Here is a 12,468-nt window from a genome sequence, read left to right as displayed (position 1 = left end):
ATTTGGCTTTGTTAAGAGATAGAAGTACGGTCGGCAAAGACTTTCAATCGCTCATAATTAATTTTATAAGACATTGTCCTTTCATTTTTTTTTTTTTTTTGTTTAACACTTTTCTTATAATAAAACATTATGTTATTAGTCAATTACACGAAATTACAATGAGCAAATTTCTTTCCCGAACTCACTTGAACTATAGCAAAACTACCAAAAAAAGCATTTATAGAAAAAATTTTCATACAAAAAAGATATATGAAAAAATATATCTCGATTAAGCAGTTTGCTCTAGCCAAAGTCAGTTTCGGATGTTATTCAACTTGTCAAACTATTGAACATTTCCAAATATTTTCAGTACTTCGAAAATAATGCAATCCAAATCTAATACCAACTTATATAATTATATATAGCTACAAATCATTATAAAAATTCGAATTAAGATTTGCAAAACTTTCGAAATACTGATGAAAAAAAACAAAACTTGTTTTACCTGAGACATAAGTAAAAATCATAATAAAAAAATTTCCGCTGTACAAATTGTTAACTAAATGTATCATGAATTTAATTCATATTTTTATGTACGTTCATTAACAATATTTCCTCCTTTATGCTATTCATCTCTAATCAAATCGAATTAAATATCTCTTATAACTTAATAAAATTAACACGAAAGCTCTCTCTAGCAAAATATAAAAATCAATCTTATTGAACACAAAGATTCCGTACGTAATATTTGGTGCTTATCGTACCCTATTACCGGGTCAAAATACATTCCCCTATTCCCATCCCTGTACGAGATAAAAAAAGTTCTGCATTGTTAAAAAATTCTCCATTTAAGATTTTAAATGTTATATCTTTATAACAAGCAGTTTTTTCTAATCTCTCTTTCACTCTCGTTCTCTCTCCCATTTGTGCTGATTTTCAGCGATTATTACGCATACAGGACGTATTTAAGATTTATCAATATACTTATTGATAAACTCGCATTTAATACAAAATGATATATAAGTATTATACTAAGAAGTTCTATGAAATGGCACAAGAATTTGTTTCCTCATTCACCATCACAAGATGTATGTTTCATTTATAGAAATTTTTGGCCAATATCTATTTTTATATTTGCTTTATCACAAATAATTAATCAAATACATATTGCCTTCAAAGAACTTCTATTGAACAATGTATAGTATTTTATTAGTCACCATTGATACAAACAAATATCTTTTTCTTGAAGTGACTAATTATAAAAATTTAATATGCAATGAATATGATTGAATATTAATCTACAGTGCATATGATACCCAAATAATAATACCGTGCGAATATTATCTTTGGAATCAAATCTTGTTTTTAATAATAAAAATATTTTTCTCTCCTTTTTATTTTTTTGTTTTAAACAATGAAAATGTATAGAGAGAATAAATAATTTCCAGATATTCAATTTATAAGTTAGATTTCTTATAAAATTTCTTATCAAATGATAATAAAAAATTATCTTGTACAAAATATGTAATTTTTCATGCAATTTTCTAAATAAGAGATGAAAATATAATAAACAAGAAATGAGATAATTTATGCAGTACAAGAATTAATTTACTGTTTAATTATAGATTTTGATAATACTTTTTCTTAAACATTTGTTTAACTAAAGATATATATACGCATATATTCAGTTATGCTTTTACTACATATGATTTATCCGATCACAAAAAATTGATCAACGATTTATTGTGCAAATTATCACATTAAGTTCGTATTAAAGGAAGAGGAAAAAATGTAATTTTATCTTTTTCTCACTAAAAAAATTAAATAAAAAAATTGTTATTTTATATATACGTAAGTTTGCCTTACTAGAAAGAAAATATTTAATTTGAAAGATATTAAAATATTTAAAACAAATAAAATTATGTTACATAAAATTTTCCGAATAAATTATTAAATAAATATTAAAATTTTTAATATTTAAATAAATATTAAAAATTGAAAAATGAATAATTCTATATTTAATATTCTGAACTATTATAATTTATTGTATATGATTCTAAATTATTGAAAAAAAAAATAAAATTTATTTTATTTGAACATTCTTTTCAATATGTTTCTAAAACTAATTAGTTATTTTATTTCTAGATAAGCAATCATACGTTACTCCTTTGCAGAAGTTTTATCGAAGTGCTTAGGCAACAACAATGTGTTATATAATACTATAATCTCACTCTAACTAATTCTAAAATAATAAATAAATGTTGCGTAAATTCATCTACGTGCGGACACAAAAGGAAAAAACATTTTGACTTTGAAAATGTTACTCAAACTTAACCCCTTTAAGTGTTCCATGCCATATAGATCTGCCAATTGTTATAAAAATGATTAATTAAACTGCAGCAGTATCATCAGTATTTCTCAATAGTGCAGCCGCCTTTACGACATCACCGCCACATTGATTTAACATTACTTTGCAATCTTCCAGACCAACGAAATTGTTTTCTTTTTTAAGTAAACTTTGAAGACGTTCTAGCTTAATTGCAGCCAATACATCCCAATCAGTGACATTTAATGCAGCTATGCATGATTCTGGAGTGGACTGCTCGTGCAATACTTTCATCATGATTCTAACTTCATCAGACTGTTCTCCATTCCGAGGACCACGTGTTCTTCTTGCATTTGGTCCATCACAAGCGAATTCCAATAAATCCTCACAAGAGACATGATCAGATTGTCGCGAAAGATCACTTGTATGTCTAGATAATTTTTCATTAGACAATCTATTGTAGTTAGTTGTTAAACCTGTAGAATGAAAACTATCATTTGAATCAGTAATAGAGGATTCTTTTAAGATTTCCGTCTGTTGTTTGTTCGTATCACATCGTGACTGTGAATTGTTTTCTGAATATTCTCCATAATTGAACTGCATCATATAGTTTGAAGGTTTTTGAATTAATAATGTTCTTTTACATATTTGAAGTTTACTTGGTGTGAGATCACCTTTGAGAGAGATCATTGAATCTTCAGATTTATTCATATCTGATGGAGTAGAGTTTCTATTTGCTTCATCTGTTTCATTTTCTTGAACATATTTCGAAGTATTACTTCTGAGAGAAGTCTTTGATTCAATGCTGATTTTTCTCTGGAGTCGTTCTGTTGAAGAATCAATAGATTGTACATCACTAATTTCCTGTGTATTTTGTCGATAATCTGGTGTATCACAATCAATTAAATTGTCAGAAAATTCAAGTAGGTCTTCAGAGATCACACTGAAGCGGTGCAATCTATTTTCGTCTGCCGATAACGAGTCCAATGCAGCAAATTCAGAGTCTATACGCTGTTCAAATTCTTCTGGACTGAAAAAGAAAAACTTGTTAGCATCCAATTAATTAATCTTGAAATTATAGTAATATAGTAAAAAAGATTCTAACCTATTAGTTGAATTTTCTGATGAATATCCTTCATGTAATGAACTGCTGGCTATGGAAGAACTCGTACTCTGCATACTTCCATCTACCTGATCTTCGATAGGCGGTGTAGTGACTGCCATTTTGGCCAAAGTTCTAGTTATACCACCACCTGGTATAATCAAAGGATGCTTCCTCTGATGCCTGGGTAAACTAGATTTTGGTTGCAGCGTTTTAGATCTGTCTCTAGGTGGCAACGGTATAGGATTCTCGTCTACATTGTTCTGGTTTTGATTATTTTCTATTTCCTGAGTAGAATGATGTCTCTCTAGATGACGGGAATAAGGTATGGGCGGCGGTGCGTGTGGTGGTGGCGGCGCTCTTATTTTTGGCAGTGTCTTGGAACCACTGTGATAGGCTTCAAAATGAAAATGATCGGCAGCCAAATCATCTTGATGAGACACTGGATGACCCAGAGTGGCATGTTTATTTCCACGAATTCTGGGTCTGACAATGGGTAAGCCTGAACGTAGCATGCGCAATGGATTTGTATCCGGAGAGGTTTCTATGCTGGGCGTCTCCACAAGGCTGTTGTATACTTCCTTGGCTTCATCCGACAACGTAGCCTAAACAAGTCGTGGGAGGGGATAGATTTGGGAAAGAGAAACAGAAATTAAAGAACGAAAATAACAAATAAAAGAAAAGATAGATAGATAGATAGATAGATAGATAGATAGATAGATAGATAGATAGATAGATAGAGAGAGAGAGAGAGAGAGAGAGAGAGAGAGAGAGAGAGAGAGAGAGAGAGAGAGAGAGAGAGAGAGAGAGAGAGAGAGAGAGAGAGAGAGAGAGAGAGAGAGAGAGAGAGAGAGAGAGAGAGAGAGAGAGAGAGAGAGAGAGAGAGAGAGAGAGAGAGAGAGAGAGAGAGAGAGAGAGAGAGAGAGAGAGAGAGAGAGAGAGAGAGAGAGAGAGAGAGAGAGAGAGAGAGAGAGAGAGAGAGAGAGAGAGAGAGAGAGAGAGAGAGAGAGAGAGAGAGAGAGAGAGAGAGAGAGAGAGAGAGAGAGAGAGAGAGAGAGAGAGAGAGAGAGAGAGAGAGAGAGAGAGAGAGAGAGAGAGAGAGAGAGAGAGAGAGAGAGAGAGAGAGAGAGAGAGAGAGAGAGAGAGAGAGAGAGAGAGAGAGAGAGAGAGAGAAACAGACAGACAGACAGACACAGAGACAGAGACAGAGAGAGTGACTATAATTTAAAATATGAAAAAATGAGAGCATATACAGAAATTTGGATCCTCTCTAGTTGAAAGTAAATCGCAAGCACGTGGAAAAATAATAAATACACTCTTTATGCCTCATGATGCAAATCAATATACCAAAAAAAGGGGAACAAATTATAAAATATATATTCGATATAAACCGATTAAAAATATTATCTTAAACGGAAAAAATGCAATGTATTTCCTTGTACATGTATATAAGACAAAGTATTAATATTAAAGTTAAAGATCCGTATGTTGGCATATGTAATTCAATGATTAACATATTCCCATTAAAATTTCCTTTCAAGTACAAATAGTATAAACGTGTAAATGTATCCAAACATATTATCGACTAGATATTATTATTTAATTATTATTATGTAACATGCAAGCATGCTAAGCGTATGTGATTGAAGAACTGTTTCAGAACAGTTTTCGTTTAAGTACACTGTATATTGTCCAGAGTTGGGTATTATTTTCGATTTATATAATCTACATGATCTCCAAGATAATCTTTAAAATAAAATTTAATTCATCATATTTACTATTAATTATAGTTGAGCAATAATCATTTCATTTAATGACCACAAGATTTTAATAAAAAAAACAGCAACTCTTGCATTCCTTTTATATTCATAATATATCATCTATTAAGAATTATATTTTCATTTTTAAATATATATATATATATATATAAGATGTTAATATATAATTTATGGGACTCTTTTGGAGAATTAATTCTAGAAGCCAAAATAAAAGTTAGTATATAATAATGTGATATTAATTTTTGTCATACATGTAACACAGATAGAGCCGTTTTTCTCATTTTAATTATTTCAATTATTTGTAACTTTATGAAGTTAGAAAATAAGCTTTATCTTCGTCACACGGCTGTCTCGCTCTATCTCTGCCTTGCTTCATCTAACATAATAATTTATAATAAATAAATTTCAATCGATATTTTTGCATATCAACTTGTCTTTTTTTTTTTTTTGGTCTTTAGAATCAATCCTATCTCACAAATATATTAATATCTATTTGAGGATTTCTTATGAAAATTATTCTATTGAAAAAGCCATTGTCTTATAACATAGAAAATTTTTTAATGTGAATTCATTCAAAACTTTCACGAATTACTATCAAGAATTTTATTCTTAAATATATTTGCATGTTAATATCATCCTTAATATCAATAATTAATTATGATATTATAATATAATCAATTATAAACGTTCAATGGAATTTAATCTAAGAAAAAATAAAATATTTTTGCCCAACTCTGGCATTGTCCTACATATTTTTGCCAAAAACATGCATTTGGCATATCAATGATGACACATTATAGATATCAGGCTTTAAGACCAAATCTAAAGCATTATAGATTATTTATGGGGCTGGAGATGGTGGAAAAGTCAATATGTCATTTGTGAATTCTGGGTATTCTGAACTAGTATCAGAATCCAAATCAGAATTGCTAGTGAATGTCAGACTAGAACTGGGCGCACTTTCTGGCCAAGAAAGTAAATTATTTCTAGAAGAAAAAGGTGGTGATAGAGAGTTCAAAAAGCTGGTCGATGGAGGCGGAGATTTTCCGCAAAGTTCTATCGATGAAAATCCTCTAGCCGCTTCCGGATGCAAAAAATGACCTTTATTCTTGAAATTTAGTCGTAAATTATGCGGAAGTTTTTTATGACGACGCTTATAACGCAAACGGCTCCGTATGTCTGTTTCCGAATGAGATATAGAATCTGAATCTTCACTAGAATCATTAATAGGATGAAAAGATCTCCTTATATTTTTAAGAGGTGGTTTTCTATTCTCTGATAGGGAAGACGTTCTGTGTCTATATATATTGGTAGCTGTAGACATTTTTTCTAAAAATGTATCAGTCTTAGATAGTTCTTTTCTAGTATTGTCATTCTGATATAATTTCGGTGGTTCTAAAATATGCTGGTGTAGACTAGGACTAGATGGAGGATTCGTTTTTTGTGAAGTCAAATTCAATTTTATACTGGTCTGTGATTGACATTGGAGAGGAATATTCAAATCTAAATGTTTAGGTTTTTGTATATTTAGACTTCTCAGAGATGTTTGGGTTTGACCAGATATATCCAAATTCCTTACACTGGTAACCAATGATTTGGTGGTAGTAGTTTCTATATTTCTTGAATTTTGCGCGATATTCTTTCCTAATTGAATCATATTCTGTGTCAATTTACCCAGACCTAAATTCAATCCTTGGCCTTTCTTTGAATCTAAATAATTCTTTACACTCTCCAAACCTGATACTTCTTTTTGATATTTCTCTGCCAGAAGTTTGCTACTCAATTCTACTTGATTATTTACTTCTGCATCAGATTTTCTTCTAAGTCGTTGGAAATTAACTCGTAAACTTTCAGAACTACTGTAAACGGGAGATTCTTTTTTTTCAGATTCTGCAATGAATAGAGGATTATTGGATATAACAAAAGGAAAACCCTCATGACCATTTTGATTTTGTTCTATTTTACGGAAACTTTGAATATTGATTCTCATAGCTTCCATATTTCCTCTAGGACTGTCTGATCCTCCTCCCATTTTTAAATTTGTTTTTATACTATCTGTAGATCCAAAAATGATACCTTTACTTTCTTGATTTGGATTTCTTGGTACAAATGGTACTTTCCCACTTCTCATCTTTGATATGTCAATTTTCTTAGGAAATTCAGGTATATTCATTTTAGAAGAATCACTAAAAGAACTAGAAATCTTCGGTCTTGTACCGAGGTCTATGTTAATCACCTTATCTCTGGGTAAATCAAATTTAATAGACTTATTACATGTAAAGTCAACAAAGTTTGAAGATTTTTCTTTCATCAAATCAAAGCCAGTAGTTTCTTCGCATTGTATTTCAAAATTTACATTATCCTTCAATGATTGATCGCAATTAACAAATTTGCCTGATATCTGTTGATTATGTTTATTCACAGCAATAGATCCTTGATCCTGAATGTTCGAATAACATCCAGATTTACCTGGTTGTTCTAAATTATTAATCTTGTCGTATTTATCATCGCCGAAATACGATACTTTCTCATTAGGACCTGTTATAGTACTATCGTCGAAATATTTTGATTGTTCAAAATAACGATCCACATAACTAGTGGATACTCTTTTTTGTTCTCGAGAAAAATCGAAATTTGAATTTTCTATATTGAGAGTAGGTACTTTTCCATTTTGTTGAAGAATATTTTGTTTTCCACTTATATCTGTTATACTTTCACAATTGAAATTACTCTTTTTGTTACCATTTTCCAAGAATTCCGTTGACTTCACGAGATTTTGTTTCATAACTGCATTATCAAGAATATGTGCATCGAATTCTATATCCATATAAGAAGTCCATGCAGTGGGTTTAGTTAGAAGTTCACGAGACTTAGCGAAACAAAATTCGGCAGATGCTTTGTCCCATAATGGTAATTTCAAAGTAGATGGTGCTCCAAGTGATTCTATGCTTGATACAGTGGATGATAATGATTGCAAACTTGAACACAACCACTTTATTGATCAATATTGATCATCAATTTTCAAATAATCATGCAATTAGGAAAATTAAATAATAAGCAGTGACAAAAGGCATAGACAAAAATATCGTAATTGAAAGCAAAGCATATTGTATTAGATAAGAAGTTTGACAAATGATTGCATATGATACATAGAAATGAAAGAATATTTAATTATGGCAATATAATAAAAAATGAAAAACAAATAATAAAAAATTAAAAAATTCAAAAACAAACGAAAAATAAACAGACAGGAAAGGATTAGAGGAAAGTCAAGATTAGTCTTTCTTGTAAATTAAGCATTTTATCTTAATACTCAATTAAATAAATTAGGTTGGAATATCAAGAACATATACAATTACAATATACCTACTCTTTTGTGTGGCATCAGGAATTAACTCTGTTCCATAACAGTTTCAACAAAAATGGATTTAAAAGATGTTTCAAAAATATTTTTATCAAAAAAGACGTTTGAAATGTATGAATTACATCATTTATGTTCGTGTTGAAATAAATAATGTTATGTTTGTAGGAACTGATTGTTTTTGTATATTGCTTGTTAATTTTGGTACAAAATAAATTGAATTAATATTTTTTAAGGTACAATATTAAATTGTGTTTTGATTATGTGTATCTTTTAGTAGTTTGATGAACAAACGAAAATATGTTTAATGTACCTGTATGTCAGGTATACTGGCAGCTTCTTCTGAAAAGTGTCGTCTGTCTGGTTTGGGACTGTGTTGATGTGGCAACTTAAAAGAGAACTTTCTGCGTCTTGAAGGACTGGCAGGTGTTCGGGGAGACTCCGGTGGATGTTCAAGGTCTGTCATGGAACGTGCTGTCAATTCCTGTGCCATAGCAATGGCTGAGTAGAGAGTTTTCTGATCGGCTGCTGAGATAGGCTTCACCTAAATATATAAGAAGTAAATGTTTACCATATCTGGTAAATGTAAAATATATAACAATTTTTTTATTTTTTTCAATTTAATGTTAATATATCATATATTATATATAAATGTATATGTATATGTTTTTCTTATATTTATTATTTCTATTTTTTTTTGAATACTAAAAATTTAGGGTTTTATGCTTCAACATGCAAATAATATATATATATATAAAAAAGATTAATGATACATAGCATCAAATAATAAATAAAAAATAAATGATAAATTAATAATATAAAAAAGCATAATAATAAATAAAACAAAAAAATTACTGTACATTTATTGGACTCACGGTGGCTTGCTTTTTTTTATTGCTCTGCTTTGCTTGTATTTCTCTCAGTTCATTTCGAACATTACTTGTTTCATGTTCAGTTGATAAAGGATGAATTGGAGGTGGTGGAGGAGGAGAAGATCCTAATTAAAAAAAAAATGTATATTATTAAAAATTAATATATATAATTATATATAATAATATTAATATATATTATTAATATATATATATATATATTAATAATTCTTCTTTTAAGTCATATCATTATTAAATTTACCTAGTGATCTAAACATTTGATCCATTTCAGCCAATAAACTTGGACCAAAATCAAAATTTAATGTTTTATCAAATCTTAATGGACTATCTTGATTTTCTTCATCACTTATTTCATGATATTCATGATCTGCTCCAAGATCATTATTGCTAGCCATATTTAATGGAATAGATTGTTTACTTGAATTAGCAGTATGGCACACTTCATTTACATCTGACCACAAACTTTCTAATAAAAAAAAATACATTCAATAATATTAAAGAATCCATTAATAATCTTAAAGTTTATAAAAGAATATTATTTTAAAATAAATATGTTATAAAATAGATATGTATACCATGTTTATTTTGAACATCTTGTTGTGTATTCCTATAATCTCTCAATAATTCTCTATTTGTATCCGCGCTTCTTGTTTCCTGGCTTGAAGCTTGACTAGAATTATCCGTTACATCTTCTTGTGGTTTATATGGTGGAACCACTTGTCGTGGTAAATGTGAATATTTTCCGCCGAGAAAACCGATATCACCAAAATAAGCTCCATCTAATCCAACATGACCAGTGTGTTTCAAATCACCTTGTGGAGATGAAATCATATCCGTACGAATCTTTCGCCTTTGAGAAGAAAATGTGTTTTTGCCATCACCACGTGTAAATTCACCTGGTTTATTACTTGGTAAATTAGATCCAAGATATGCTATTGTATGAGCAGGATTAAAAAAGCCAGTTTTTCCATTATTTAGAACACCTTTCCATAATGTGTTACTACTTCCTTTATCAAGAACAGTAATAACATCTCCTTGTCTGTAAACAAGCTGATTTGTTTCCATGCTATCTTGAACAGCTTGAACTTGTTCTGGCTTCAAATCAGGTAAAAGATTAATTAATTCAGAAAATTTGGGGCGTTTAGATGGTTCATGTTGCCAACACTGTTGCATGAGTGAAAAATATTCTTTTGGACAACATTCTGGTTGTTCTAATCTTTGAAAATTAGGATCATCTATCGCTTCTAAAATTTGATGACCTGTTAATGCTGCCCATGGTTGAAAACCATAACTAAACATTTCCCATAAAGTTACTCCATAGGCCCATACATCACTAGCAGAAGTAAATTTTAAATATGATATACATTCTGGAGCACACCATGCTATTGGTAATTTCAAATTTACATTGAAATTTGTTTGATAATAATCTTTTCCAACTCCTAAAGCACGAGATAATCCGAAATCAGATATTTTGACTTTGTTTTTAGAAAATACTAAAATATTCCGAGCAGCAAGATCTCTGTGTATTAATCGCTTTGCCTCTAAATATTGCATTCCATCTGCGATTTGTACAGAAAAGTCACATAATGAAAGTACAGGAAAACTGCTACGTAAACTTGGTTCTTTCAAACATTCTAATAATGATCTCAGAGGTGCTAATTCTGTGACAAGCATCAAAGAATTTGTATCTAAAACTACACCATACAATCTTACAATATGTTCATGATCTATTGCATACATTATGGCTGCTTCTTTTAAAAACTCTATCGGATTATTCTGCATTCTTTCTCGTGATAAACACTTAATTGCTACTTGTATTCTTTCACCATCATTTGTCCAAACACCTTGTTGAACAACTCCAAATTCTCCTGTTCCTAATTCTTTGTTCACAATAATTGCATCTGCTGGTATCATATGTTTATTAGGAACACGAATCGGTGGTTTATCTTGCCTTTCTTCTGGCAACATAGTTAAAGCACCTGTAGTTGGTTCTTCCCGTTTTGGTAGTAACATCTTTTTGAATTTAGATAAATAATTTTGTGGAAAATGTTTTTGAAAATATTTCTTTAAACGACGCATTTCTGGTTTACTCATTCCAATCGCATTTAAATCATCTTCTGTTACATATTTCAATTGAGCAGTTGTCTGTACTTTCAAGTCCCCTAAATGAATACAATAAATTATTTTCAATTTTTAAAAATTTTAAATTTTAACTTCAATAAAACTGCAAACCTCGAATTCCAGGATAATACTGTTGGAGTTCTGCTTCCATAAGGAATTCATACAAACCAGGTCCAGTGTTACGGGACATTCCCCCTTGTGTGTCTTTAAATAAATGAAAAAAATATATGTAAACACTATTAATATCTATTAAATAATTCTATAGAGCATAAATATTATTATAATAAATTACTAAAAATTATTATAATAATTATTACAGTAATTATTATTATACTAAAATTTAATATTCATACTAAAGTTATTATAAAAATTTATGAAACTTTTAAATTTATTTACAGAATTAAAAACAAAAGCAATCCTTACTATTATCTAACTCAATTAAATATTATTTTAAAAATCAAAACAAATTCTCGTTAATAAATTGATCATTAAATCACAATTAATTCATTTCACTTATATTTCAAAATAAAAAATTTCTTAAATTCTTGAATGATGAAAGAATAAAAATCTTGCTTTTGTTGTCATTAAATTTATTATTATCAAACACAAACCATCATTTTTAAATGCAGCTATTATATAAACATACATTGTCTATCACCAATAATATCCCAACAGCATCAAGCAAACAAGTTTTTATCCAAAGCACTAAAAAAATACGGAACAACTCGAAGTTTTTATACAAAAAGAAAGCATGAAATACACATAATGGTGGAAAATAGAAAATAATAGAAGCAAACCAGAGTGGGGAGAGTACAAAATTCCAGGCATGCGACAACGATCTCGGTGTGTAACGTGTGCACCATAGTCTTATAATTTTCCCCGATAAATTAGTTAATCGAAGTATCGAAAGT

At 29.8% G+C, this 12,468-nt stretch overlaps 1 protein-coding gene across 1 annotated transcript; it reads right to left on the bottom strand.

Moving 5' to 3' along the window:
• Window positions 1-2,352: 2,352 nt before the first annotated feature.
• On the bottom strand, window positions 2,353-12,468 carry LOC102681833 (activated Cdc42 kinase-like). The gene is made up of 9 exons (XM_006607250.2): window positions 12,355-12,468; window positions 11,669-11,761; window positions 10,012-11,598; window positions 9,678-9,902; window positions 9,422-9,543; window positions 8,860-9,090; window positions 6,060-8,177; window positions 3,411-4,012; window positions 2,353-3,335 (listed from the first exon to the last, which is right to left on the bottom strand). The coding sequence occupies exons 1-9, from the start codon at window positions 12,383-12,385 to the stop codon at window positions 2,369-2,371; spliced, it is 5,976 nt and encodes a 1,991-aa protein (XP_006607313.1). The 5' UTR covers window positions 12,386-12,468; the 3' UTR covers window positions 2,353-2,368.

Source organism: Apis dorsata, unplaced genomic scaffold, assembly GCF_000469605.1.
Source record: "Apis dorsata unplaced genomic scaffold, Apis dorsata 1.3 scaffold_4, whole genome shotgun sequence".
NCBI lineage: Eukaryota > Metazoa > Arthropoda > Insecta > Hymenoptera > Apidae > Apis > Apis dorsata.
Note: the sequence above shows the minus strand (reverse complement) of the source record. Positions and strands in the feature narration are given on the sequence as shown.

What these genes read in the sequence shown, in the direction of transcription:
- LOC102681833 (XM_006607250.2), bottom strand. Translation starts at nt 12,385, where the DNA reads ATGCCTGGAATTTTGTACTCTCCCCACTCTG. An exon ending in AGATGTTCAAAATAAACATG is followed by an intron (nt 9,903 to 10,011) that starts GTATACATATCT and finishes TTTTTTTATTAG; the next exon opens with AAAGTTTGTGGTCAGATGTA. An exon ending in TCAGAAAATTCAACTAATAG is followed by an intron (nt 3,336 to 3,410) that starts GTTAGAATCTTT and finishes TTTCTTTTTCAG; the next exon opens with TCCAGAAGAATTTGAACAGC.